The 27,167-nt window shown below is 48.4% G+C and overlaps 1 protein-coding gene across 1 annotated transcript in view; it reads right to left on the minus strand.

Moving 5' to 3' along the window:
• DNAH1 (dynein axonemal heavy chain 1) overlaps positions 1–27,167 on the minus strand; it is a 115,366-nt gene that overhangs the window by 70,802 nt on the left and 17,397 nt on the right. Inside the window, exon 3 of the mRNA XM_054387214.1 lies at positions 4,406–4,593. Coding sequence (XP_054243189.1) covers positions 4,406–4,593 — 188 coding nt within the window. The remainder of the gene's footprint in view (positions 1–4,405; positions 4,594–27,167) is intronic.

Raw genomic sequence — 27,167 nt, forward strand, 5'->3', positions numbered from 1 at the left:
GCAGCATATGCTTTGAAAGCTGCTCTCCTGAAGCAGCAGGGGCTTCCCAGATCTGTGGCAGCATCCGAAAGGCTGCCAGGAGTATTTGAGTATACTGGGACTACAACAGAAGTGCTACACTTGCTGTACCCAAATCCCTTAAATCCTTGTCATACTTCACTCCAGTGGGAGTAGTCTACAGCTTAGATACAAACAAGCTAGTCCCAGGTGTAAAGTCTGATTCTTTCATTTAAATAATTCAGGAGAAATGTTTAAGCATTGCCTAACGAATATTAAAATATAGCCAGAAGCTCCCTTCTCTCTCTTCCTGCAGGGGATATTTTTGCTGGTGATCTCAGCTTACAAATAACTTCTACTGTTCCACCTTAGGAGGCACAGGTCCAGGCAAATATCACAGCTGTACAGCTTATTTTATAAAAACCTTTGTGCACTGAGAGATACTAACTATGAGCAACCCTCGGACTTCTGGCATGATAATAATGTAAGCCTTGATTTTAGGCTTGTCTAAACACAGAGATGACTACTGTAACTAATTAGTACAGCTACAGTGACACAAGCCCCTCCAGCCTGCACACACATTCACTGATGCACACCTACCCACACAGATTATTCCTATAAACTGTGAGTCAAAGCTCTCCTCTGTGTCTCTCAAGGCTACTCCAAGTGCAATACAGCTTACTTGTCGATTCCTGCTCAGAGTTTGACCAAGGCTCCTCATTCAGCCCTACCTCACTAACAGTTTGTGTCCTGCACCCTTGCTAGGACCCATTTGTCTGTCTTGCTTACTTCTAGAGGCCAAGCTGCTGCTACAGGATGCTACACAGGAGTTTTCCAGCTTGCCACAGCTAAGCAGTAGAAAGACCTTGCCTAGTCTTGCGGGTCACAGATGGCATGGTACCAGTTTGACTTTCATCCTGATATGGAGAGGACAACAGAGCATCCCCTCCTTGTCATGCCCTCTCTGCTCTGCCCTTGAATGGACTGAAAACTCTCCCCATCCTATACTCTCGATCAGAGAGGGCAATTTTTTTCTAGATTTTGCCTTGCTGCCTGTCTGCAAGAATGAATCAGGTACACGCATCAGAGAAAGCATTACATGCCTGCCGGAGGTAAAAGGGAAAAACTGTGCTGGGTTATTACTGCAGGTTCAAGCCAGTGCACAATTTTGAGAGGCTGAATCAGAAAAGAAATCAGATAATAAATCAAAGTTACCATGATGCGAATCCTATAAGTGAAACAGAGTAAGCAAACAGATTGGAGAGACCTGGGAGACAAGATCAATAATACCCCCTCCCCTTCTTCAAGCTAGAAAAATCTCAAATCTTTTTTTCTCTCAGCTTCTCTTTGGCATGCCAACTGAATCCTCATACCCTGAAGAATGAATTTTCCATGGAGGATTTTGTTTTTATTAGCTATTTTATGCTCTGGCCATATCTATTTTAGCAGCCCAGCAGGATTGATTGGTATCAGCCAAGATCCAAGGATTCTTGATGAATCACTGCTGGACTCTTTCGTGCCTGCTGCACTGGTACAGAGAACAGCAACAAGGCACAACAGCCCTGTGGTGGCTCTCCTGATATTTCACCTGAGCATCCTGGGAGCAGGGGTGAGGTGAAGATGTGACTTGCTGTAATTTTACCTCTTGGAAACAGAATCCTAAACCCATCCAGATCAAAAACGCAAACTCCAGGATGCAAGTTCATCTGAACCTTTGTCAGGGTGAGGGATCGAGCCCACTCCCAATTTAGCAGGACTAGCAATCTCTGCCTAGATCCAAAATAATGTGGCTGCTGCCAATGATGGCTGAGTTCCCGTGATGGGGGAAGTGTGTGTACCAACCCTGCCCACAGCAGGCCTAATTCTTTGCTGCTTTGCTCCTTCTGTACTCAGTCACACCTCCATAAAGTCCCTCCAGAGCACTTATCTCAAAATAAAACAACCCCCTACTCAGTGTCCAGCTCAAAAACACCCATCTGTCACACTCTCCCAGCTGCACAGAAGGAGGGTCTGGTGTTTGTAACCGCAAAAATGCCTGACACATACCACCCAAAATAAAGAATAAAACCAGGCCCACAAAGTTTTCCCAGCAACTCCCCAGACAGAGGAGTAAAACAGCTTGCCTGAGCAGGCTGAAGCTGATACAGAGATGGGAGAACTGCTAAGCACAAAGGGAATTCTACTCTTCTGCCACCCCAGCTGCTGGGATGTGGCCAGGTGCCTAGCAAAGTTTCCCAGAGTGTGGTGGGGAGTTCACTTCAGGTGGCTTTGTGCTCCCATCCAGTTCTCAGGAAAGGTCTTCAGGTTCTCTAAAAGTCAAGAAGGGAGACTCTCTCTCTTTTATTCAGCACAGCCAATGGGTTTACTGCAAAGTGGTTCACTCATGCCCAGCCTCCAACTCTGGCAATGGCACCTTCTGCCTTCCCACACTCCTCAAAATGAAGAGCAGCATACAGTCTCCAGAGCTTTCCTCCCTAGCCTCCCTTCAAGGGTGACATTAGGCCCTCATCCCTGTGCAGCAGAGCTTGGTGTGGATTGCTGAGGCTGTTGCTGCTTGGGTAAAGGAACAATTTTCATCTTGCAGGAAGCATGTGACAGCAGCCTGAGCTTTCAGCCAGCTGTGCCAGAGCAACTGCTTATAGTGTGAAACAGTCCACACTCAAGGGTTTCCTGGTTGCCTGAGGGATCGTGAAGAAAAACAGTGAAACTGCCCAGAGCCCTGTTAGTGTCACACTCTGGCTGCTGTGGCCATGGGCAGGAAGTTGTCTGCATGCCATGTTTGCAGCCTTCAATCCTTTCCTACTTGGAGCACTTTCCTCAGGGCTGGAGCTCCATTTTGACAAGGTGGGGGAAAAAAAGGAGTTCAGCTCATCTCAAGAAGATATGACATCTTCCTGAGAGCAGATCCTCTGCCCACCTCAAAAGCCCATCACTTCCTGCTAACCCTATGCAGCCAGGAGCATCTCCCTGTTCTTCAACAGCAGACATCTGCCTGGCACCAAGCCATGCTAGCTTTGGCTATGATAAGCTCTGAAAATCATTTCACAACTGCTGAAATGCCTGTCTTTCCAGCAGCTCAGTCATGCTCTCTCACACCTGAAAAGCATGTTTCCTAGACAGATCAGATACGTTATACTATGCTAAATTGAACTATTCAAAACGAGAGCATGTTCTAATGGCACTGCTGACACAACATTAGCTAGAGCATCTGTGTGTCATTGTGGCAAAACTATAATTACAATTTCTCAGTAAATCCAAGCTTTACATATCCAAGAAGTTAGACTCCCACGTGTCTTGCTCAATGTCTGGTATGAGGTGGGTTTTTTTTTTGATCTGTTGCCTCTACTTGGATTCTTTGATCCAAAGCTTGACAAAATGGAATCTTTTCTTTCAAATAAAGTCCATGCCGCTAAAAATTGTAACAGAAAAAGAGAAAAGTACTTTAAAAATAATCTAACCCCTAAGCAAAACCACAGATTGAAATCTAGTAGTCATTTATTTGGAATCTATTTATCTGTGTTTAGCCAGAACCTCAGTTACTACACCATCCAGACACCAACATGTAAAAATGCCTTTTTCCTGTAATTTAAGCCATATAATATAAGCTCAGAGAAGGTGATGAGCTTTCAATAAACTGCTTCAAACATTATCCTATACTTCAAGTCTCTCCTACTTTAAAAGGCGAGTTGAAAGTAATTTCGAGTTTTACAGCAGCTCATTCCCTCCAACAATTTGCGTGGCTTTAAAATTGATTTTCCTCCAGGTTTTTAAATGCATTCCTTTATCCGTGGGACAGCACCAACCACACGACCACTGCTGGAAGGTGAGGTCGCAGATGGCCAACAGCAGGACTGATAGGGTTAAGGACAGCGCTGCACTGCGCGTTCTGAGGCTATAGCTATGCTGGGCGCCACACGACGTACGGAGGCTGTGACTCCAACCGTGTTTGTTTCAGTGATGAAGCACACAGCCTCCCTCGCTATGGGGGCACAGGAGAAGCAACCCAGGGGCAGTGACTAATTGTGCTAATTGCGCCTCTCACCACAAGGACAGGGGCAGCAACTGCCCGTGCTCCGGCGGACACCCCATCTCTGAGGGTGCAAGGAACACAAACCCTACCCGACACTTCCCTGAAAATCCCCAGGGGCACACTCTCATACCCACACCGGCCTGCCCGTCTGTAACGTCCCTGGTCCGTCCCTAACGTCCGTCCATCCACCTGCGCACCCACCCATCCACCGCAACGGCTCGCCACTGCCCTGCAGGCCCAGGCCTCCTTCCCTTCACCCCGCTAGGGCCACCCCGGCCCGGTGAGGCCCCGTTCCAGCCCCTCAGACCTCGAGGCTCCGGCCCCGCTCCCGGCCGAGCGGGAGCCGGACCGCCGGAAAGCCCCCGGCCTGGCCCTTACCGGGGCGCGGTACGCACCGGCCGGTCCGGCTGCCGGCAATCGACGCCGGCGTCGTTGCTACGGGAGGAGGGGGCGGGCGCAAAAGCACCGCCGCAGGCAGCTGCGCCCCCTCCGCGGGCCCTTGTGCGGCGGCACTTCCGTGACGGGGCCGGCGGGGACTCGCCGGCAGGTTGCAACCTCAAAGCCCCCTGCCGCCGCAGGGACACCACAGAGTGTCCCTACTGTCACTTCAGGCACACCACAGAGGCCCCAGTGCCACCTCAGACACACTGCTGAATGCCCACTGCCACCTCTAGAGACACCACAGAGTGTCCCTATTGTCACCTCAGAGACACCACAGAGCCCCCAGTGCCACCTCAGACACACTGCTGAATGCCCACTGCCACCTCAGAAACACCATAGAGAACACCACCAAGTGACAAGTGCCACCTCAGAGACACCACCACAAGGCTTCCACTGCCATCACAGAGCTGCCACCACAGGGACACGACAAAGCCCCTATTAGTATCTCAGAGCCACCACCAAATTTCTATTGCCTCCTCACAGCCACCATAAACTCCCCACTGCTACCTCACAGGCACCACAGAGTCATCACCGAGCCACTACCATTGCCCCAGGGCCACTATGGGGCTTATCTATGACCGAGTTCATGTACCCATGTGAGCAGTCACACCTAGAGGGTCATGTCACGTGGAGACCTGTGACTACCACCATGTCCTATGACATACAGAAGGAAAGTGGGCACTGAGTCCTGTTGGGAAGGCCCCCACGATTTGGTCCTTAGGAGAGGGAGTAGTGGGGAAGGGATGAGCTCCATGGCGGAGTGAGGAAGAACAGGTCTGAATTATTTTGGGAGAGAGGCAGAAGAAACAGAGAGGAAAGGATTTTAGGAAAATAAATAAAAGAGATGTAGTGTGAGGGAGGGCAAGGGGCAAAGGAAGTAGAAAGGATGAAGCAGGAGATCAGAGTGAAGGCTCCTGCAGCAGCAGGTTGGGCAGGGGCTGCTCACAGTCCCTTCACCTCCTGTGCATGCTGACCCTGTCCTGGGCAGCAGAGAGACAGTCCTGCTGCTGTACAGCTCTGTGCCTGGGAAAGGTACAAGTCCTAGAGAGCAGGGCCAGAGGAACAGAGTTCTGCAAGGTTTTCTGAGGACAAAGAAGCCATCAGACTGGTCCAAGAAATGCCTGGGTGGCCTTGTATGAGGGCTGAGGGTCAGGCAGAGTGGCACCAGGGTGGGGGGGCATGCCACAGGGAGGCAGCAAAACCCAGGTGATGAGCACTGTCACCTCTCCCGTCCCTGGACACCCACCCTGGCACCCCATCAGCCAGGATGGCACTGGGTACAAAGGGCCTGGGAGTCAAGGGTGGAAGAGGTACTTTGTGATATCTGAAAATTTGCAAGCAAGAGTAAATGAGGTTTAGGCAAAGAAGTGAAGTCTGTGGCAAGCAGAGCCTCAAGGAAGAAAGCTCTCTCCCAGCAATGCTATTCTCCTGCCCAGGTGTTCTCTGGATCAGCCACCCCACACTGGACTGCCCCCAGCCCTGCTCAAAGAAAGGCTGCTGGAGAAACTCCAGGGTAGGTTCTCTGCCATACTGCCAGCCTCAATGCTTTACTTAAGAATGGAGCATGTACTGGCTTGCATCAATTAGGTTTGATATCAAGCTTGCTGGATTTCCCTGGAGTCACATCCCAGATAGTTACTCTGGCCAGGAGGAAGCAATGGTGAAGACCCTTAGCCCTTTGCATGGGAAAAATACCCATCCATTTCTCCTGGCTCTTGCTGTCCCTGCAGTTAGTTGTGCTTCATTTTGGATCAGACATTCAAAGTTCGATACAAAATGCTTCAGTGAGACAAGAGATGAAAGCTGAGCTGTCTCGACTGGCTGGGCCTTCACAAACCCACCAGGCCAGAACAGAAAGCAGACAGGTGTGTGAGCCACCTCACTCTCTACCCATGTGCTGTCATGACTGATTCATTTGCTGACCTGACTTCAAAAGAGCTTCCTGGTTCCTCAGAAACTCACTCCCAGTTGTTGCACCCATGTCCTGCTTTCATGGGTGTTTCTTTGGCCTGGGATGGCCAGGCAGGGGAATGTGAGACCTAATCACTTGCAAAAGGCAGGTTCAAAGTGGCAGTGGTGGCAGTTGGCACAGCTGAGCATCCCTATGCTATCTCATTTTCGTATCAGTCCAAGCTGAGATGCTGTCCCATCTGTGCCAGGACAAAAGGTTTAATGTTGTATTTCTTCCATCTCTTTTTCTGCCATGAGCTCTTTTGAGGTCAGAGATCCACCTGTACTTGTGGGTGATGTTGAGATCCCAAGAAAACAGTTCTCCAAGACGAGTTTGCTGAATTGCTGATGAAACAGGCTGATCAGTGACTGACCTAGGATTTTCCCTAGTGCAAGGCTGTTTTAGGAAAACACTGCTCTCCTTGTCCAACCAGCCAGATCACTTGGTGTGGTGAAAGCATAAGCAGAGTTTGGACCCACAGTGAGGGAGAGAGCTCTTTTCTCACCCAGGTACCCGATATGAGAATCAAACCAGTTTCAGCAAGTGTTAGGATGCAAGCTGGCACTGGAAAGGGGAAATACATGAAGTGTGCTAATGATTCATTCTGTCTCTGGGGCTCTTTTTCTGGCAGAAGAGCCCAGCTTCTCTCTTGTATTGTCCATGAGCTGTTAGAGTCACCTTTCCTCCACTCCACTTTCATCCTTTTGGCTCTCTTGGATCTGTTACAAAGCAATGGCTCTATTGCCAAGACAGCATATCACAACAAACCTCACTTCTACAGAGAAAGGCCTTCCTCTAGTTACAGGAGGGATAATAAAATACCCAAAATCCCAACTTCTGTGGCCCTCAGAGATGATGTGCTGGTTGTTTTGTCTCATCACTTGCACCTACTCCATGTGGGTGGCAAGCCCCTTCAGATTTAGCAATGTTTCCATACCCACACATTTTGATGAAGGTGTAAATGATCCTCAAAGCACAAGGCCACTGGAGAATAAGGGCCTAGATTTCTCTGTCTCTACACCTACATGTGTTCCCACACACAAGATACAGCATTCATCTAGAGTAAAACACCACATGTTGACAATGCTAACACTACACTTGACAGAAACCCCTTAGATTGATCCCCAAAATGCAAACCCACAAGAAAGTCATAAAGGAGGAAGAGTTAGGACACGATCTGGCTTCCTGTTGCCTGCACCCTTCTTCTGAAGAGGCAATTTGATTCTGGGGAGGCAATATCAAGTCAGGTTCAATCTTATATTCCTGCTACTTTTAGCACCTTTCTCAATGCAAGTCTGTTATCCTACATTCAAGCAGACTGAGACCAGAAGAGCAGTTCATAGCATCCAGCACCAACTTCTGTGTTTTCCAACCACAGTTTTCACTGGAGCCTCAAAAAATGAGTGAGACTTTGACCTCAAGAGAGTGACATTTTGGTTGGTTAGCTTTCTCCCTTGTCTCCACTACCATGCTGCAGCAAATCATCTCCCCAAGGTGCATTCCTTCACATTCAGGATAGCACCATTAACCTAGCTAGAAGGCTTCCTCAAGGAATTTGCAGGCAGAGTTTGCTTCTCCAAAGAAAGTGTGTAGAAAGCATGAGGCTGACCAGAAGTAGGAAGATGACAGTGAGGATTACTAGGGCCAAACCTGTGTAGGCAGGGAGTGCTAGTGGTGGAGAAGTTAAGGAAGCCTCAATGATGACATTTCAGCAGTGGTGAGCAGAGGAGCTTGCAGTAGGTATTTTTTGCACAACTGGTTCAGCAGAATTGGCCAAAACTGTCTCAAATGAGGTGTTGCCATCTTCTCCATTGGAATGCAGGTAGGAAAAGCCTGTCAGCCACTAGTGAGCTGGGAAATTTTCCCAAGAAGTGTCTTTATGTACTTTACAGGGACCTTGATTTCAGAGAGAGTTAGTGGCAGAGGTGTTCTCACGTATCCCACCCTCTGGCTCCCAAATCCTCTGGGGTTAGGCCCTTAAATTCCTCAGAAGCCCCAGTCAGATAAATGGCCAGATTTCAAGCAGCCTGAACTGACATGTTGACAGGTCATTTGTCAGAACACGCACAGGAGGCTTAGAGATCTGTAGCTCCCCCAGCAATTATGGTGCAGGCATTTTCCCATCTTCCTAGGTGAAAGCATCAAAATGGAGCTATCAGTCTAACCACTGTCACCCAGGAGCATAAAGGGAGGTGACTGTAGCCAGGACACGAGTCATCCCGGGTTAAGAGTACTAGGGTCTGCCTCATGAGGATGCCAATATGCCCAGTCTGTACTGGGGAGGATGTAGCCTGAAAGGTGATATTTCCTGGCACTCTTCAGGAATTTCAGAGATTCACATATAAACACTCTTCAAACATGCAAAGCACAGCACTCAGGAGGCTATAGATAGAGCCTGCTCTCTTCTAGGAAATTTATCACCCGCCCCCGGTGAAAACGATCCCAAAAGAACTGCAAAGCCACTTCTGAAGAGCTACGAGCAGTCTTACAGCTCAGGAGTTCCTAGACAACATGGAGGGATTGAGGTCCTCAGCCAAATAGTTTTGAATGCTCAAGGGAATTCAGGGGGGATGCTTTGTTCTGTGTGTGTAGGATCAGGAGAAAAGACTTGCCCACTTTTAGAAGGGCTGGAAATTTCCCCTGAAGCTTCCAGAGGAACATCAAACTTCCCATGGGAGAGATGGAGACATCGTGGCTCCCTACCACAAGGGCACTTCCTGGGAGGTGTGAGGTGCTCTGGTTCAAACCTGTGGTCTGGACCAGACCTATCAGGTTCAATGATATATCTCCTCTTAGCAGGTAGGCATTGAAATCATCCGGTTTTCAGCAAAATACCCATCCTTTGCTGACAAACAGTAACAGATTCCTGTGAAAAGACTCTTCAAGCCAACTGGCATTTGATCAAGGAATCCCCAACTTGTTCAGATTTTTTCCCACTAGAAAAAACGTGCCAAAAGCTGGAATACCTCCTCACCTTCACAACAGCATTTCAGAAGCTGTACAGAGCCAGGCCTGAGCTGGTGAGCTGAAGAGAGCAACAAAGTCAATGCATCTCTTTGCGCCAGGCCTGAGCTGGTGAGCTGAAGAGAGCAACAAAGTCAATGCATCTCTTTGCATCAGGCCTTAGAAGAAGTGTAAAGCCATCAGAAGCAGATGTTCAAGTGCACCAACATGTCAGAGTGGTGCCTCTCCATACAAGAGAACAACCCAACATTTTTTTTTCATTTAGAATGGCTTCAAAACATACCTTCTTGACACTTGTTCATGAGCTGATTTATTGAACCAAGTGTCAGCCTGACTTCCTGCCACCAATAACACAGCACTCTCAATATCTGGGCATTTGTATCATTTATCTGGCTGATTCATCTACTCCTGAAGTACCTTCTGACTCAGCACTGAATGCGACCTGTAAAGAGCCCTCTCAAACTTAGAGAAAATGTTAAAAACTATTGGTGGAAAGCAAAAAACCCAAGTGTTTTCTGCTGTTTTCCACCTGATTTTTGTATGAAACTGATTATTGTAGAAATGTCAATATGAATGTGAAGACAAATACGAAAGCCAAAGGTGGATGAAAGCGGAGTTTGAGCATGACCCTCCATTGCAAGTCAGCCTGCCTGCCCCCTGCTTGGTATAAAGGGTTTGTCCATCCTGCAGAGCAGAGTGACATTGCTGGGGATCTCAGCAGGGAGGAGATTTCTGAAGCTTATGGTTTAACTTCTTCTAGAGCCCAAAGGAAGTGTCACCCACTTAGTAAGTGCCAAATCTTTTGTCTCTGTGCTGGGAGCAGAGCTCAGAGTAGACAAAACCCAAAGGGAACCGTGTCCATGGCATTGCTTGACAAATGGGCAAAAATGGGCAATCAAGTCAGGAGAATTATAGCTTCCAAATGTCTATAGTCAGCCTGTTAAATCCCTGCTCTCCCCCTGATCCTTACTCTGCTGATGCTCCAGTCCCCATTTCAATACCTGCCAGGTCCTTTTAGAGAGCTGACATTTCCATTCCTGACATTTTCTGCAGGTCCATCTGGGAATTAATGGCCGGATATTAGCAGCGATGGGGCCGTTTATCATAATTAGTCTCATGAAGCCACTAAGCATCCAACTATTTTTCATCAGCACCGAGGAAATAAACTGCAGAATCCAGTAGATGAGATGGACGATTTATTTATTGATTGATTTATTTTGGTCTGTCAGGATGCAGCTTGAAAGTTTGCTGAGATGAGCGATGCTTGGCAGAGGCAGTGACGACAGTAGGGCTGGCTCACCTTGGGTGCACAAGCTGCAGAGAAAAGGCCCTCAAACCCCCTGGGACAGTGAGGAGGCCTTTATTATCCTACATCTGCCCTAGCTTCCTGCTAATACAAAATGACAAGTTGACTGAGGTTGAGCCCTGGCTGGAAAACCTCAGGAAGAGACAATCACGCAATGGTATCATGAATGAAGGCCATCTCCAGCTGTGCCTCTTCTTCCCTATCAGGAAAGCAAAGTGAGGGTGTTGTTTACCCTACTGTCACAACCCAGTTATCCCGCACCAACCCTGGTCAGCAGGGGGTGGGGGAGGTCATGATAAGGTTCAAATAATTCCCTTGGAGCAATTAAAGGTGAAACGATGGCAAAGGGCTGCTGAACTGACATTGTGGCCAAGGAAGCCAATGGTATCCTGGGATGCGTCAAGAAAGGTGTGTCCAACAGGTCTAGGGAAGTTCTTCTACCTCTTTACTCTGCCCTGGTGAGACCACACCTGGAATACTCTATCCAGGTTTGGGCTCCCCAGCTGAAGAGAGACAGAGACCTGCTGCAGAGAATCCAGTGGAGAGCCACGAGGATGCTTAGGGGACTTGAGCATCTCCCCTATGAAGAGAGACTGAGAGCCCTGGGGCTATTGAGTCTGGAGAAGAGAAGACTGAGAGGGGATCTCATCAATGTGTATAAGTATCTGAGAGGTGGGTGTCAAGTGGAGGGGGCCAGGCTCTTTTCAGTGGTTCACAGTGATAAGACAAGGAACAATGGATCCAAATTGAACATAGAAGATTTCAGTTCAACGTGAGGAGAAACTTCTTTACAGTGAGGGTGACAGAGCACTGGAACAGGCTGCCCAGGGAGGTTGTGAAGTCTCCTTCTCTGGCCACATTCAAAAGCCACCTGAATGCGTTCCTGTGCAGACTCACCTAAGTGATCCTGCTCTGGCAGGGGGTTGGACCTGACGATCCCTTGAGATCCCTTCAACCTCTGATATACTGTGATACTGTGAACTGGGCTTATTAGATTGGACGGGAGCAGAGGGGAAATGGGAAGGAAAAGCAGCGGGAAAAATACACATCAGAGAGAAGAGATATCACAATTTCCCTGGCTTGAAATCGTGGAACTGTTGCAAGAGCAGTTCCAAGTTTCTAGGCAGCAGGTGCACACACTGCGAGACACCATGGCAGGGGACAGGGCCGTATCATGTGGTCTTCTCCAGACCACATGCATCATGAAGCAGGGCAGTGCCATGTGGTCTTCTCCAGACCACATGCAGCATGAAGCAGGGCAGTGCCATGTGGTCTTCTCCAGACCACATGCAGCATGAAGCAGGGCAGTGACATGTGGTCTTCTCCAGACCACATGCAGCATGAAGCAGGGCAGTGCCATGTGCTCTTGTCCAGGCCACAGGCAGGGTGAAGCAGGGCAGTGCCATGTGGCGTTTCTCTGGGCCGCAGACAGTGGCAGGAACGGAGCAGCAGGGGGCTGGGCGTAACAGGCAGCAGAGAGTGCAGTGGTGGCAGGAGCAGCTTGGCTTCCTCAAGTCCCCTGCTCCCTCCTGTTTCCCCCAGAACCCCCCCGTTTTTTCTGTCACCCCAGCAGAGCAGGCTCAGGGTGGGGGGCAGTGCCCCCTGAGCTGTGCAGGGTGTGCACACCTGCCCTTCAGTAGTGCTGTCTGAGACAACCAGAACGCTCAGGATCTCACACCTGCAGAAGGTGGCACATGGACCAGCAGCTCCAGGACTGCCATTTGGCCGGGTGTGCCAGGTCATCCTCGGATATTAATGCTAAAAAGGACACTGCTGGCAGCTCACATGTCTCTGCCACCTTACAGAGGTGCCTGGAAACAGGTAAAGCTGTTTTCCTACTTCTTGTCCCACTTGGAGCAGGGTGAAGTATTAGCTTATTGTTTTCCTTCACCAAAGCATTGACAGGAAAGTAAGGAGAGATCTCAAATAAGAGATGAGATTGGAATCCCCTGTAGGTAGGAGAAGGTCTCTTGGAGGGGCTGGGACTCACCATCAGCCAGCTTCTCTGGCAGACATAAGGTCCACACTGTAGTAGGTAATGATTGCTGTGCTCTCAGTTTTACTTTTTAGGGGCCAGTCCAATACATTGTCTGTGTTTCTGTGAGCTTGGGCACTTAAGGAACATACCAGACCTTGCACTCCTCAGCTGGTCACTGAGCTGCTGAGATCCACCAGACACTGTTGTCCATCCTGCTGGCTACTGCTGTGCTGATTTCAGTCTACCATCTTTCAAATTTTGATGACCCCCTTACAAGTGTTGAACAGGAGGAGAGGGCCCTCCCAGGGGTCAGCTGCCTTGTACTGCACCACTCTGCATGGCTTGCAGCCTGCAGCTGCATCTCTTCTGCCTGCAGCAACTTTCTGTCCAAGCAAGAAACAAGGATTGCAAGGCTGTGTGGAGCTGCCTGGAGTGAGGCACAAAGGCCCTCCTAGGCTCCTAGCCTCAGTGTTTCTCTTCCCTCAATACCCACAAAAAGCCATGAGGTCTTGCTGCAAACCCACACCACCTCAGTGCTCACCTGCAGCATGTGCACCTCCTCTCCTGCAGGCTGATTATCAAGAGCTTTCCATCCTGAGGTTTGCTATGCAAACATTGAACGTTTGTGTTTCAATATTGCACTCTTCTGCTGATGTGAAGCTAGTAATTACAGCCAGATGGGACCTGGCTCACAGGCAGACACAGGGCCCACACACTGCTGGGTGGTGGCTTTTTTGTGTGTGGTTGTTTTTTGGTTTTTTTTTTTTTTGCAAAGCCATGTGGCCCGCCACCAGCAGGAATATCAGAAAAGCTGAATGTCATTAAAAACAATGAGGGGTGGGAAGAAAGAAAAAGGGCTTTCTAAATATGTATCATGCAACATATTGCAGGTGAGCACTAAGTGTTCCTGGCTGCAGTGCCTGGCAGCCTCCATACTATACCTGGGACATGTTCCAAGCCAGCATGCTCGAGCCATACGTCCCTCTGGGCACAGCCTGGTGGTGCCATGCACTGATTTGGTATTAGCACCTCCTGCAGCACCAACAAGGTCTGATTCTGCAGAGACTTCCTCAACTGAACAAGAGCTCTTTTTGCACAAGGGTCTGATTCAACCTGCCCTCTAGTCCATCACAGTGGCCCCTAAAATTGTGCTGCAGACCCGTGGCCAGCACACTGCTAGCACGGGCTTACAATTATTGCTGCCTCCTCACCTGCTAACTTGAGAGATCCCATTTGCTTTGCATGCCTCAACAAATTTCTGTCTTGCACAAGAAATACTTAATTTTCTACCAGCTTCAGGATTTCAGATACGATTCTGCTCCAGGCAAAACAAAGGCATTGTAGTGAGTGGTGGATTTTTTTTCCCCTGGGTGATAGTCCAGTCCATATTCGCATTCAACATCTGACTGTATTTTTAAAGGATACTCCTCTCCCCTGCACACCAAACAGACACAAAAGGCAAGCAGGAACATACCAGTTTAAGCAAACACCTCACTGTGTGTCCTGCCCAACACCTGTGTTATGCATACATACCACCAGCTGCCCAGGAAGGAATCCCTCTCCTTGCTCCACAGCCCTGATGAAGTTCTAGCAGCTGTGGTGATGCAGATACTAGCCACCAGTAGCTGCTTGAAAAGGGGGCAAAATGTGGCTCATACTCAGTCTAGGCAGCCTGGTAAAGCAAGTACTGCAGGTGATACCACTCTGGGGGAAACGAGCTCTAAAGGCTACAGCCTTTTTCTTTGCAACTCGATTAGTCAAGCTCTGTTTAACATCTGTCTTCTCATAAGCCTCTTTGTAGCAAATGCTCTCAGGATGATCCAAACCCAAGTGGTGCAAAACTAGAGCCCAGTCTCCTCCTCAAACAGCCAGAGATGTTTAATTGCCCAGGACAGCTGCTGGGCTGTATCCTCTGTGTTGTGGCAGTCAGCGTTACCCAGCTCCTTGCTTGCCTGTCCAATGTATGAGGTGTCCTGCAGCCAGCCCGGCCAACAGGAGTCAGAAGAAGAAAGAGAGAAAGTAGCAAACAGTAAAATAGAAGGAAGGAGGTCTAGGAGATGTAACAGGAATCATTGTTTTGTGGGAAACTGTAGAGCCTAGCAAACACATGCTGTAATTCAACACAGGTGCCAAGCCCTGATAGGTTTCCTGAGGAAATCAGGATCAGCCTTGGTGAGAGGAGAAGGGGAGCAGGTGATGTGCACAGGGAGGCAGGAATTCTTGATACATCCATCCAGGAGCTTGCACGAAAGCTCTTGGACCCAATCCTTGGAGGCTGGCTGAGCAGATAGGTGCCTGTAGCCATCTGATTCATGTTTGTGATTCCTTTGCTTTTCTGCTACAGTTGTCTCCCTTGCCTGCTGCCTTTCTGAGGAGCTGCTGCTTGCACCCTCCCTATGCTATATGGGCTTCACAAGTCTTTCTCGAAAGACCATGAGTAGAGCTTCCCAAGGGAACTTATTTCTGCTGTCATATACCTCAGGAGACTGTTATGGGAAGGCAAGGACTCATCACCTCTCTGCTTTCTGCACCCAGGCAGCAGAGGTTTGGCATACCATTACCAGCCCTTGTTTCTGCAGTAACCTTATCCAACACTGCATGGGTCTGTGGAAGCTGTGCTGTACTCCAGTTGCCTTCATGAATAATGGATCCCCACTACCTTCCCTCTCCTCTTCCCTGTTAGATCCCATTTCATGTCGGGCATGTCTGGCACATTTGCTGCATCCCTGGGGTTGATCTAAGCACTCTGATTCCCAGCTCCAGTTCCTCCCCTAACCAAGATGCAAGCGATACACAAGAAGATATCAGGAAAAATTCAGGTGATTATTGGTAGAGGCATGAGCAGGATCCACCTGTTGGGTTTTGTAGGGGGTTAAGGCATTTCTGTTGCTCCTAGTGAGGCTGTGAAACTCATATTATCAGGGCCCTGAGGGCACTAGTAAATCTTGGTGGCCCCAAGCAGCTTCACCTAGGGTGTACCCCCCACACTCTGCTCCAATAGAGCACTATTTAAGCTCAGGCCTGGCCCCCCCATTCTTGCCTGAGTTATGATATAGGTGTATCCATTCCCACTTATGTCTCTGGCCCTGCCTCCTGGATGGACTTTAGACCCACGTTGTAGCCTCGTTTCTAGTTCTGTCTCTGTGCTCTTGACAGGACTCTGTGGATGGACCCTGGAGCTGGTTCATCATTTTACTTTGTCTGTAACTGTCTGTAGCCCTTGTCACCAGCACTCAGCTCTGCCTGCCAGGTTCAGATGCTGTGGGATTGTGCCCTGACTGGTGAGGACAATGCCTCTCCTGGGACTCACTTTCCAACAGGAAACAGTTGACTGCTGCTGTCCCTAGAAACCTATAAGTTCTCCTTCTCTTCTGGAATTTTGTAATTTAAAGAACAAAATTATAGGTCCAGGTTAAAAATGCCCATCATTCTGGTTCTGAAATGTCAAGTCTTTAAGTCTAAAAGGAGCCTATCCACATTTCTACATGTTTTAGGGCCAGAGGGCACTGGGGACCACTTCTACAATGCAGTCTGGGAAATTTAATTTCCCTTATTCCTAGAAATATTGAGCTTTATTGGGTAAAGCCAGTATTTTAACTTTATTCCTGTCCAGAAGCTGCAGGCTCATCAGAGAGACAGCCCATGTTTTGGCAGGGAATGAGCTGTGCTGTTTAGCAGCATCATGGCTGTTGCTTTCCTTAGGTCCTGCTGCAGTAGCAGAGTGACCTGAGATGAGGACTCTGTCTGAGTTCAGTCAAATCTCTTTTGAGCAGCTTTGTTGGGTTTAAAGAGAGGAAGGTCTGTCAAAGGTGTGTGCTGATCTCTATTTGTTGTCTTTCTCATTTAGTCTAATCAGTCTGGGCTATGAGAAGCACCAAGCTTAGATGCTCTTGTGTGGAGCTATACCTTATCACTGTGTCTTCTTCTGCTGACTTCATCAACCCAACTCTTTAATCTCTGCCGTCTTCACTTAGTGTTGCTGCCCCTGCAGATCTACCCTCTTTGAGGGTTTCCATGAGGAGAGAGCCTGTTGGCTGATACTTCAAAAATAAAAACTGTGAGGGTCTGAAAATCAAAGCCAAGTGACAGGAAAAAATCTTGCACTCCAGGAGAGTGGAGTTTGTGTGATTTGGGTGAAAATGTAATGCTACAGAGGGAAGAAAACAGGGTCCTCAGTGAGAAATCCCACTGCCAGAGGCCCCTGGAAAGCCACAAAATCAGTTGCCTGGAAACTAATGATGCCCCTAGTTATTGTCAGCAACAGGAAAAACCACAAGTGCCATAATTCAGGTCACCACCACTGTCTTTTTCTCTTGACTGAATGGAAGAAGCAAAAAGAAGAAGCTTTTCATATTCAGTGGGTAGCAGGGTGTCACCTTGTCTTCAGCTCACAAGGGATTGCAGGCTCAGTGCTATTGCATCTGGCTGGTCAGTTCCCATGGCAAACCTCATGTTCTGAAGGTGAGAGGCTAAGTCATCTTCTCCTAGCCCACTGATATCCTAAACTGCTGGTTTTCAGGAGCCTGAGGGAAGGGTCACACACCATCTCTCCCCCCAAGCACCCACCCAGGACTGCCAACAGGAAAGGTGCTAGGGAAGATGAGTCTCCAATCTGACCTGATATGATTAATGAAATCATTAAAGATATTCTCAAAAAGGATTGGAAAAAAGCAGTTTCTTCACATCCTCCCTCAAAATTCAAGCTTTTGTTCCTGTGCCTATCTTACCATAGCAGATAGCAGCTCCAAACACCTAAAGCAGCTTTAATGTTTGAAGATGATAATTAAAACAGCACAGACAAGCCCATTGTCAGCAGGGTCAGAAGTATCAATTAAGGCTTTTCCCACTATAAGATTAATGTTTCAGCTGCTTAAAATGTTGCCCAACATTCTTGATTTCACTGAGTTTTCTCTAGAGGGCATCTACGTAACTTTGGTGGAAGCATATGTATAGGTTTACTCTGTCACCTTCTACTGCTACTTAAAAATTATGGAACAGTCAAGGTTGTGAGGAACCTATGGAGACCACAGAGGTCAACCCCCTGGCTCAAACCAGAGTCAGCTCAAGCAGGTTGACTGGCACCACATTTCACCAAGTTTTGAGCACCTCCAAGGATGGAGACTCCACAACCCTCCTGGGCAGCCAGTTCCAGTGTTCAATCACCCTTACAAGAAGTTTTTTTTTGTTAATGTTTAAACAGGAGTTCTTGTTCTTCCCAGCTCTTACCATCCTGTAAAATATGCTCAAATTTGTCCAGAATCAAAAGCTCTTTGCAAAGAGGACTATTGCACACCAAAACATGCTTGCATGCACACATGCAAATTTCTCAAAGACCACTCTGGTTGCAACATCAAAATCATTTACACAGATTTATTGAGGTTTATGGCATGGGTTTTTAAATGTTAATGGCAATTACACGTTTGAGCTCTACTCTAGGGGACCCCCCGTTGATCCCATGCACAGGACAAGCATTCCAGACCTAGCACAAAGCCTGGCAGTGCTTTGTTTACACCCTGCTGTTCAGCACATGAAGCCTTAGGCGTTACTCAACCTCTGCTAGGAAGGTAAGATTATCAGTCTCTTCAGAAGCTTTTCCATCGAGCTTGCTAGAATGTTTCAAAACTGTGATTGTTTTCAGCTTGGCAGCTCCCCTGCCAGAGGACAGGTCTGCGCTATGGCTGTTTTACAGAGGACAAAGCTTGAGCCCAGAAGGGATAAAGGGGTCGGATTTCTGGGGCACTATGGGGACAGACCTCGGGTGGGAAGTTACAGAGCACTAAGAAAGGTGTAGCAGCTTCCCTTCAGGACCAAAGCCTTTCTGAAGCCCAGCTGTCCCATGGCAGGCACCTGGAAAATGAAGCACATGCTAGTGTAGAAGGTGTTGCTTAGCAAAGCATGAAGAGCAGCTCTGTGCCTGGGGTGCAGCAAAGGGGGTCTGTGCAAGCACCATCCCCAGGAATTGCACCACTTTAGCGTACCCACTGGTGCCAAAAAAGTTCCTAGAGCCCAGAACCAAAGAGGCTCTTTGTCATTTCAAATCAAAAGAGACTGAAATTGTCCAAGCCCAGGCAAGTCTGGCTCATCCTAGCCTAGACACTTTGTATTTGAGGGCGTGAGTTGAATTTAAAGAAAAACACTCTGAGGGTCAAGCTTGGGCAGATAGGTAGCACAAAGCATCTGCCCTGTGTTCTCCTGGTCCCGGGGCTGGAGCCATGTAGCCTTCATCACAGAGGTGGTGGCTAATCCCCGCTGTCCACAGCTGTTTCTGTAATCCATGGCGGCACTAACCTGCTTGTCTATAGTCCAAGGAACCTTTTGTCATCAGACCAGAGACCACTGCAGGGACTCCTTTTCCTGATTGCCCCTAGGAGGGGGATTTGGCTTTTGTCAGGGTGAATGCTTTCCTGATTCCGCACAGGAGTAGGGGAACATGACACATGTTTCAGGAATTAAATCCATTGCAGGAACTGAAAAGATACTAGTCCCCAAAATGATGTCAAGCAGGGTGGGGAAAGAAAAGAGAAGGAAGGTAGACAAAAAAGGGTTTGCAAAGAGCAGACCAAAGGCAGATACAAATTTCACTGGCTGCAGACGAGAGAGGACCCTCCTCTCTCTCACTCCCCATCTCAGCTCTTCCCTCTTCTGAACACAAGCTGCAGGTCCCTGGGAGGCCCCTAATCTGCTTTGCTGTACAAAAGGCCCAGTCTACTGGCTTTCCTTTTCTTTTTCCCTCTTTAAAGTTGAAGTGAGGATCAGTTTCCAGACGTGAAGGCAGGGAGGGGGAAGGAGCAGGGCAGAAGCGGTCACCGTGCAAAAGAGATCCCGTGGAAGACAAGGAAACAGGTGGCTTCAGGGGGACAGAGGGTCTTTGGGGCTGTCAAGATCCTTGCTTTCTAATTACTGAGATCTTCTGCTGTGCTTGGATAGCACACATTTTTGTGCAACGTTACCCATTATTTTATACAGATTTTCCTCCTCCCATGTGACTCTTCCACTACCCTGGCTAGTGAACCAACAGAGAAGATAACTCCATCCAGCCTTTGTTTTACTTGTGAAATAGGAGCTCCAGACACTTGATTATACTTGGACAATTTTTCTGCACTACTTCTGGCATGAATTCACCCTACCTGCTTAGGACTCTTACCTGATGCCAGATGAGGACTTGTTAGTGCTTTGCAAATGCTATTAATAATTTTCTGCTTCTACTGGAAACATCTGAAGCCCCTCAGGTCTTGTTTGCCTCTGTATGTCTTTAGCTCTTTGGCGGTTCATAATCACCCATGACCGCTCCAACTAAGTTCACCTCCTCCTCAGTCATGTCCAGCTGACACATTCCCTGTCTAGCACAAAAAAAAAATCCAACCCTGTGATTAGTGTTGCATTTCGTGCTGCTGAATTTCAACTCGTTCTTGGGTCTCAGCGTTCAAGGTTGTCTGCTGCTTTCTGTTTGATCTCTCATCTCCTCTGCATTCACAATGCCTCCCTCTCCTGCGTCATCAGCTGGCTTAACCTAAGCGCTTCCACTTCTTATGACAACATCATTCATGGAAAGAATAAACAAGATCAATCCCAGGATCAATTCCAGAGAAACTCCAGTGGTGAACTCTGTCTAGCCTGCTACTGCCTCTGCCCAGAGGTACAGCTTCTGCACCCAACTTCTATTTCTTCTACTAATCCCATCATCTTCAGTTTAATTAGTAATTTCCCTGTTACTCCATTGAGCACAGCTTGCTGCATTTGTCTAGAAATTTGTCTAGATAAATTGAGATGAGCAGGCTGTCTCGGCTGAATGCTTCCCATGGCATGCTGAGCTGGTTTTCCTCCAGCCATTTAACCATGCTGGTCTGCAGGTTGTGTTCCAGCTCTTTGCGTGCTACTGACCCATCCTATAAACTCTCCAAGCCCAGCAGTAAAGAAATAAAAAAAATGAAGAATGGATACCATGTTCACAATCTTCACTGTGTTTTTTCCTCTTCTGCAAGAGGTTCTGCGTCTGGAAACATTGCCACCACACCTGCAGTTTGGCACATTAGCCACAAATATCTTGTCCTGGCTGCAACACATGAACACATCTGACTTTTGTCTCTTATTTTTTCATACCATTCAGTCCTTATACTGTCATTCTCTATCCTGCATGTTGACCCTGCACCCAGGACTATCATCTCCACCAGACTGGCTGGGGGCCACATCATGAACCACTTTACTGCCCAATAGACTTACTATGTTGAACTGGAGCCTGAATGGTATTTTCCCTTCTTGTAACCCCCTTTGTAAGACTATCTCAGCTTGGCTTGCCATGTTAACCTTACTGCTTCAAGGTCTCTAGAGTACCTTCCTGTCACCAAAATTGGTGGGGTAGAACTTTGTTCTGGTTGAAACTAGATTTCCCATAGCTGAACTCTTCCTTGTCTATGTGAGAGCAACACATCCCAGATCCAGTCCTCAGTTAGTGGTTTAGGGAGCTTTAAGATCTTATATTAGCTTTGCTAAACGCCATACCAGGGGATCTGGCACTCTTGCTTTTTTTTGACCTTCAGGCATTGGGTCCCAGATGTTTCTACTCCAGGCTTGACAGAGGTAACTTTGATACTCCCTGGGGATGGATTAGATCCTCTCTAGTGGGAACCTGGTAGTCACTATCCTTCCTCTGGAAGGAAAATAACAAAATATGTCCTGATTAAATTGTAAAACTCTCTCTGTTAAGCCACTGAACACCAACTTTTCCCAATTTAATCCAACCTCCTGGGCCACTGGGATCCCCAATGAGGGAGAAAGGGGTAAGTCCACCCTTAGTCAACAGAGGGATGTGCAGACTCCAGTGTTGTAGAGGAGGCTGGAACAGAGTCCATGTCCTGTGATAGGCAGGTGGGATGGACTTGCCAGAAGGTCACCACTCTGTCAGCCTTTGCAGGAGATGGCCTGGGCATCACCTTGCTCTTCATGCCACCCAGGATGCTGGTGGCTGTCTGGGTACCCAGCTTCCCTGGAGGCTGTGCTGGTTGCTCCCACCTCACCTGCCCTGCTGTGAACACCAAAAGCAAAGCTGGAGTCTCACTGTGTCTGCCCTCCAAAGCCTCTGTCTTATGGTGGAAATAAATTGCCTGAGATTCCTGTAACTCAGGCAGAAAACCCAGGCCCCTTGCTGATAAAACCAGGCGGCCTGGACAGCGTTGCCCTGGCAACCTGCACTTTCTTCCCCATCCTTTTGTTCGGCCTCAGACCCAGACTTTTGTACCCAGCCATAATGGGGCCAGACTCTCGGGATGTTTACGGGGTGAGGTGAGAGGAATTTCATTCAGCAGCGTCTTGCTTGGCCCGTCTCCTTCCGCAGGGTGAGGGAGGAATGTTATTGACCAAGGCCCCATGCAGCGACGGGGGCACTAAAGAAAGGCACTTTAGACTTTCAGGCAAAGAAAAGAAATTCCTGCTCTCCCCCATGCAAACATACCCCCCTTGCCCCAGCATGCCTTTTGTTTCCTTATTTCTCTTTTTGTAACTTCCCTGCTTACCCACTCCTGCCTACAGCTGCTTTCACCAGGCACAGACAAAACTCTTTAGCATGCCCCGTGTGCCTGCCAGCTCCAAGCTGCAAGACATTCAATCTTCCTGGATCCCCATCCTCTGAGGCATCCTGCTGATAAAATGAAGCTGTATGTCCACAGAGTTTGCAGGAGCAGAAGTGCTGTGCAGAAGAGACAGGGGCATGGAGCAGCTGAGCATAGCAGAGAGCTGGAGCAGGACGCCAAGCCCACTCTTGATACCCTGCCACACTCAGTCCCTCACCCTCTGGTTCAGGCTGGAAAGGGTTAAACACATCAGGTCTGACTGCCTGCTGAGAAGACAAAAGGCTGCCTTGACATCCAATATTGAAGCTCCCAGGGACACCACTGAGGAATTCCCATTAGCTGGTGTTTGTGGAAAGCCTTATATCAAATGTGGAGGACAGCCAGTTTGCTTTCCTCGTGCCTGTCACTGGGAGAGCAGCAGCACCTTCCTGGCACTGCGTTGCAGGGTTGAAATGATGTGGGCACAGTCCACGTTGTGCCTTTGTGGAAGCAAGGCAAGTAAGCAAGCAAGGCACTCGCCTTGGCCTCCTGTACTGCTGAGCAGCTCCAGCAGCAGCCAAAACCTCCTGGAGAAACTCTTGACTGACTTGCCCAGACCTATGCCTAGGTTTGGTTATCTCATTTCAGAGGTAGTCCCCATAGCACCACTCTCTTCCTGGCCTTCAGACCCCACAGTGTCTTAGGAGAAGGAAATAAGTCCACTGTTTGGGCAGAACAGGTCCTCAGGACCTGTTACTGGCAAGGAAGTGCTGTTTCTGATGTACCCTGCTCCAGGCTGCTTTGTTTACAGGCTAGCTCTGCAAAGCAAAAAGCATAGGAAGGGGTTCTGGGCACAATGGGCACTGGGTTTTCTTCAGTTCTGCTGGGGGCACAAATGGAAAATAAAGCCCAAGACAGTGCTGTTTGTCTGGACAAGGACCCATCAAGAAGCGAGTGGCCCCTGCTATGGGCAGCATCGCACGGCTGTCCTGCTTCCCACAGTGCTCAGCCATCCAAGGGGACTCTGCCCCAGCTGATCTGGCAGCAAAGAAGAACCTGCAAATCTTGGCAGAGACACTAAGTGTCTTATGAGACAGCAATGGAAGCTTGTCTTGAGCCCCAAATTGATTTCTATGGTGTTGCTCTCTCCCAGCTGGATTACCTGATGTCTCATTAAAGGGGAGCTCATACATCATAGCCTTTTCCTTCAGTTGGCACTATAAGGAGATGGAGGAAAAAGACCTGGACACATGTTTTCACAACACTTGTCTTTGAGACTCCTACTCTTCAATCACATCTACTTTAAAAAAAAAAAGGAAAAAAAAAAACAAAACCATGAAGAACTAATCAGCTAAAAAGCTGGGCAGAGGAGAGGCAACACAGACAATGGAGGACCACAGATACCTTCTCTTGGGACTATCGCCAATGAAAACCGAAGCCCAAGGCATGCCCAGTTGGCTCCTGGCAAAGGACTACCTCTCTGGCACCATTTCAATGCTGCCTGCCTCGAAGGCATGAAAACCCAGTTATAAAGTAAGCTGGGAACCAAGGGGAACCAAAATGCACACCGGCCATGAATAATGGGGCAAATGTGTCTGTGCGAGCAGGAACACATGGCCGCCTGTCCTCCCCATCGTCCAGTCTTGGCAAGATCTCTCCAAAAGCTGCTGCTGAGGTGAGGCCTCCTAGGTGAGAGCATGCCCACAGGCGTCCTCCCTGAGCTGGGTTTGATTTATGTGTTTCAGGAGTTAATGATTCAGCCATGGAGAGGGATCACGCACCCAGTGGCGCTCTCCCATCGATCCTCCGTCACCTGCACCTCCCTCCCACCCGCCTGCCAACCCTTTGCTTTGGGCAGGTTACCTGAGCATTGATTTCCCTGCAAACTTCACCTTGGCATCTGAAGTGCTGGAAAACGGCTTCAAAGCAGCCATTGGGATATGGAGCCCTGCTGCAAAGGTCCCTTTTCTTGTGGGAACGTTGTCATTCATGTTTCTTAGGTTTCCTCCTCATGGGGTTGCACAGGGCTCAGGGCAGGCTCAGGTGCAGTCACAAACAGATCTCTGTTAGGAAAGGCATCGAAAGAAACCTGTTTCTGGAAAGAAGGAATGGGGACTGAAGTTCTCACTGCTGATGGGAGCAGGGTGCTTGAAAGGCTGATAGGCAAGAGCAGGTCGGGAAGGAGAACAAAGTCCGAGACAAGGATCCTTAAGGCACACGAGGGAGGGGAAAAAACAGTTCTGTTAGGGAAAGTTTAGAGGCAGACAGAACTGATGCAGTGTGCAATCTGGTAAGTGACCCTTTAAGGTCCCCTCTGACTATTCACCCAGTAGTAGCACAAGGGCCAGGACAACAGCAAAGAGAGGGATGTAAGCTTCTACCTACTCATTTTCCTCCATGTGCCACACAAAAGCTCCCCAGTAATCATCTAGAGATATGAAGAGAGGGGATTCCTCTTTAGAAACATGAGCCATCTGATATGGGGCATTCTCTGAAAAGGAAGTTTGTCTCACCCTGAGATGTGTTTGAGCAGGAGGAGATTCATCTTCTGTAGCAACCCCTCTCTCTTTTCTGATGATAGCAAGAGTTTGGCTGACAAGTCCAGCACTAGGCTCCTAATCCTTTAAACAGCAAAAATCACCAGAAGTGACTGGTGACTGCTACTATACCCAAAAACATGGCAGAGGGGTTGATCCTAGATCTTCCAACCCCAGTTTATAGTCCTAGTCCACTCTACAAAAGGAGATTATATGTCCCCTGCTCTTGGGACGTGCAGCATCAAGGCAAGACCAACACAGCCCTATGGAAAAGACTGACCCAGACCTTATCCTAGCCCTTTCAGGTATCTTGTGGGCTGCTTCTCACCTTCACAAAGAGGAAGGATGACCATCTGCATTTCTGAGGGAAGGTCTGTGAAGCCGGGATGCCCCAAGGAGAAGGAGGTGCTGCTGGGACCTCTGTGCATATAGGAACTTGTGCTGAAGGAAGCCAAATGCCCAAAGGAGCAGAATAGGCAGCAAACTTGTTCTTAGATGCCCCTGCACCTCCACACTGCCTTGGTGTCTACATTTAACCCATATCTAGGGCTAAACTATAGCAGCTGTTTTATCATCCAATGACCATTCCCAGCAGAGAAGGCAGATCAGGAAAAGGTTAGGACACCTGTGGGTCAGAATGAAAATGAATTTCATGAAACAGCCAAACTAATACCAACATAAAGCATACAAAGTTATACCCAGCCCAGTGAATGTGCAGTGGTCACAATAAATAGGAAAGCAGTCCCTGGAAGCAGGATGGTAAGCCAGCCTCTCCAGGGTTTGGGAGGAGCAAGGTCAGAAAGAGCCCTCGTGCTCAACAAACTTCCCCCTGTGCTAACTCAGATCAGCTGTCCTGGCTGACTTCAAACTGCTAACAGCCTGCAGACTCTGACTGGCCTCTGATTTTGTCCCAGGACACTTGGTCACTCGCTGCATCCAACCTCATCTTGAAGAATGCAATTTTGTTCTATGTAGTTCACAGCAATCTTCAGAGAGGTACAGGACCTGTTCAAGGTCTGATTGAGAAGATGTGATGCAGGGACCTCAAAAGCTGCCTTGAACTGCAGCTAATTGATGGACATCTGAGCTCTAGGAGTGAGAATTGTGGCAGGCTGGCACAGGAGAAGTTCTGCAGCTAATGTCTCACCAAGCCAATGAGGGCTTAACCTGTCAGGCAAAACAAGAAGTGGTCGAGACAAAGTACCAGTTAATAGGCTTTAGGACACACACCGCAGCAGGAAACTCATTTTTCTCCAACCACCCACGTCCCATACTGATGTAGCCTTAGGGTTTTTTTTCAGCTGTGTGTTGATGGAAACAAAAGCAAGTCCCTTCTGCAACCCGTTTGAGCAAGAAAAATGAGATACAGTAGAGGCTCCTTGGAAGGCCTGTTTTAGCAGAGATGCTGGTGTTGAGGGGGTAGAAAAGAGACCAATGAGATATGAATGTTGTACTAAATGTTGGGCTGTTAGAGACGTCTCAGATGGGACAGAGACATCATTGCATTTCCCTGTGCCTCAAACCCAGGTGGGTTTATCCTGTCAGTGCCATAGAGAATTGACGAAGTGTTAACTGCAATGCTGACCTCCCTCTTTAAGGGCAAATTAGGGCCAGTTTGTCACAGCAGCAGCAGCCTTTCTGCATCCAGCCATGTCCAGGGGCCCCAGGAGAGGTTTAGGGGGCAGAGGAAGGAGGCAGTTTTTTTCCATGGGGCCTATGACAGATGTTCAGTGCAGCCAGAGCTAAACCGTTTGTAAATCTGATGAAGTCAGATGGGGTTTGTCTCCTGTTTCAGAATTTAGTTACTTTGATGTGTGTAAAACACCTTAGATGGTCTGCATGGAAATACTTACTTGGGATCACTTCTACCAGAGAGAGAGAGAGAGAGATTTTATCTGAAGTTCCCTTTAAAAACAAAAAAAATCCATAACCTCAATTTTCATATCAATATTTAAAAAAAATAAATTAGAAGAATCTAAAAATTATTTTTCTCTTGCTTCCTTCTGACAGTGGTTTTCTCAGTGCTCTCTTCCTCTCAGCCTGTCAGCTGGAGGAGCATTACAGGGTGCTCTGAGGTGACAGGAGACCATTTGATTCCAGCAGTGCTGAGCTCTGAGCGCTGTTGGTTCCTGCTGTAACCTGCTGTGTGTGGGGAGCACAGCAGCTGTGTCCCGCCCTCAGAGATGAGCATCCATTGCTTCAGTGGGTGACAGGAGGTGGAGGTGTCCTTACTGATGAACTTGAGTTGGGTCACTGCAGCAAGAGAGAAAACAGGGAAGAAAAGAGAGCAGCTGAAGAAATTCCTAGCTTTGCTTTCTTTCTGCCTGAAAATTTGAGATAAAAACGTAAAGAGAGTCGAACAAATGGGGAAACACATCAAGATGAAACAGAAGCGGTGTCAACTTTCCAGCAAATTAC

The sequence above is a fragment of the Indicator indicator genome, chromosome 15 (genome assembly GCF_027791375.1).
Source record: "Indicator indicator isolate 239-I01 chromosome 15, UM_Iind_1.1, whole genome shotgun sequence".
Lineage (NCBI taxonomy): Eukaryota > Metazoa > Chordata > Aves > Piciformes > Indicatoridae > Indicator > Indicator indicator.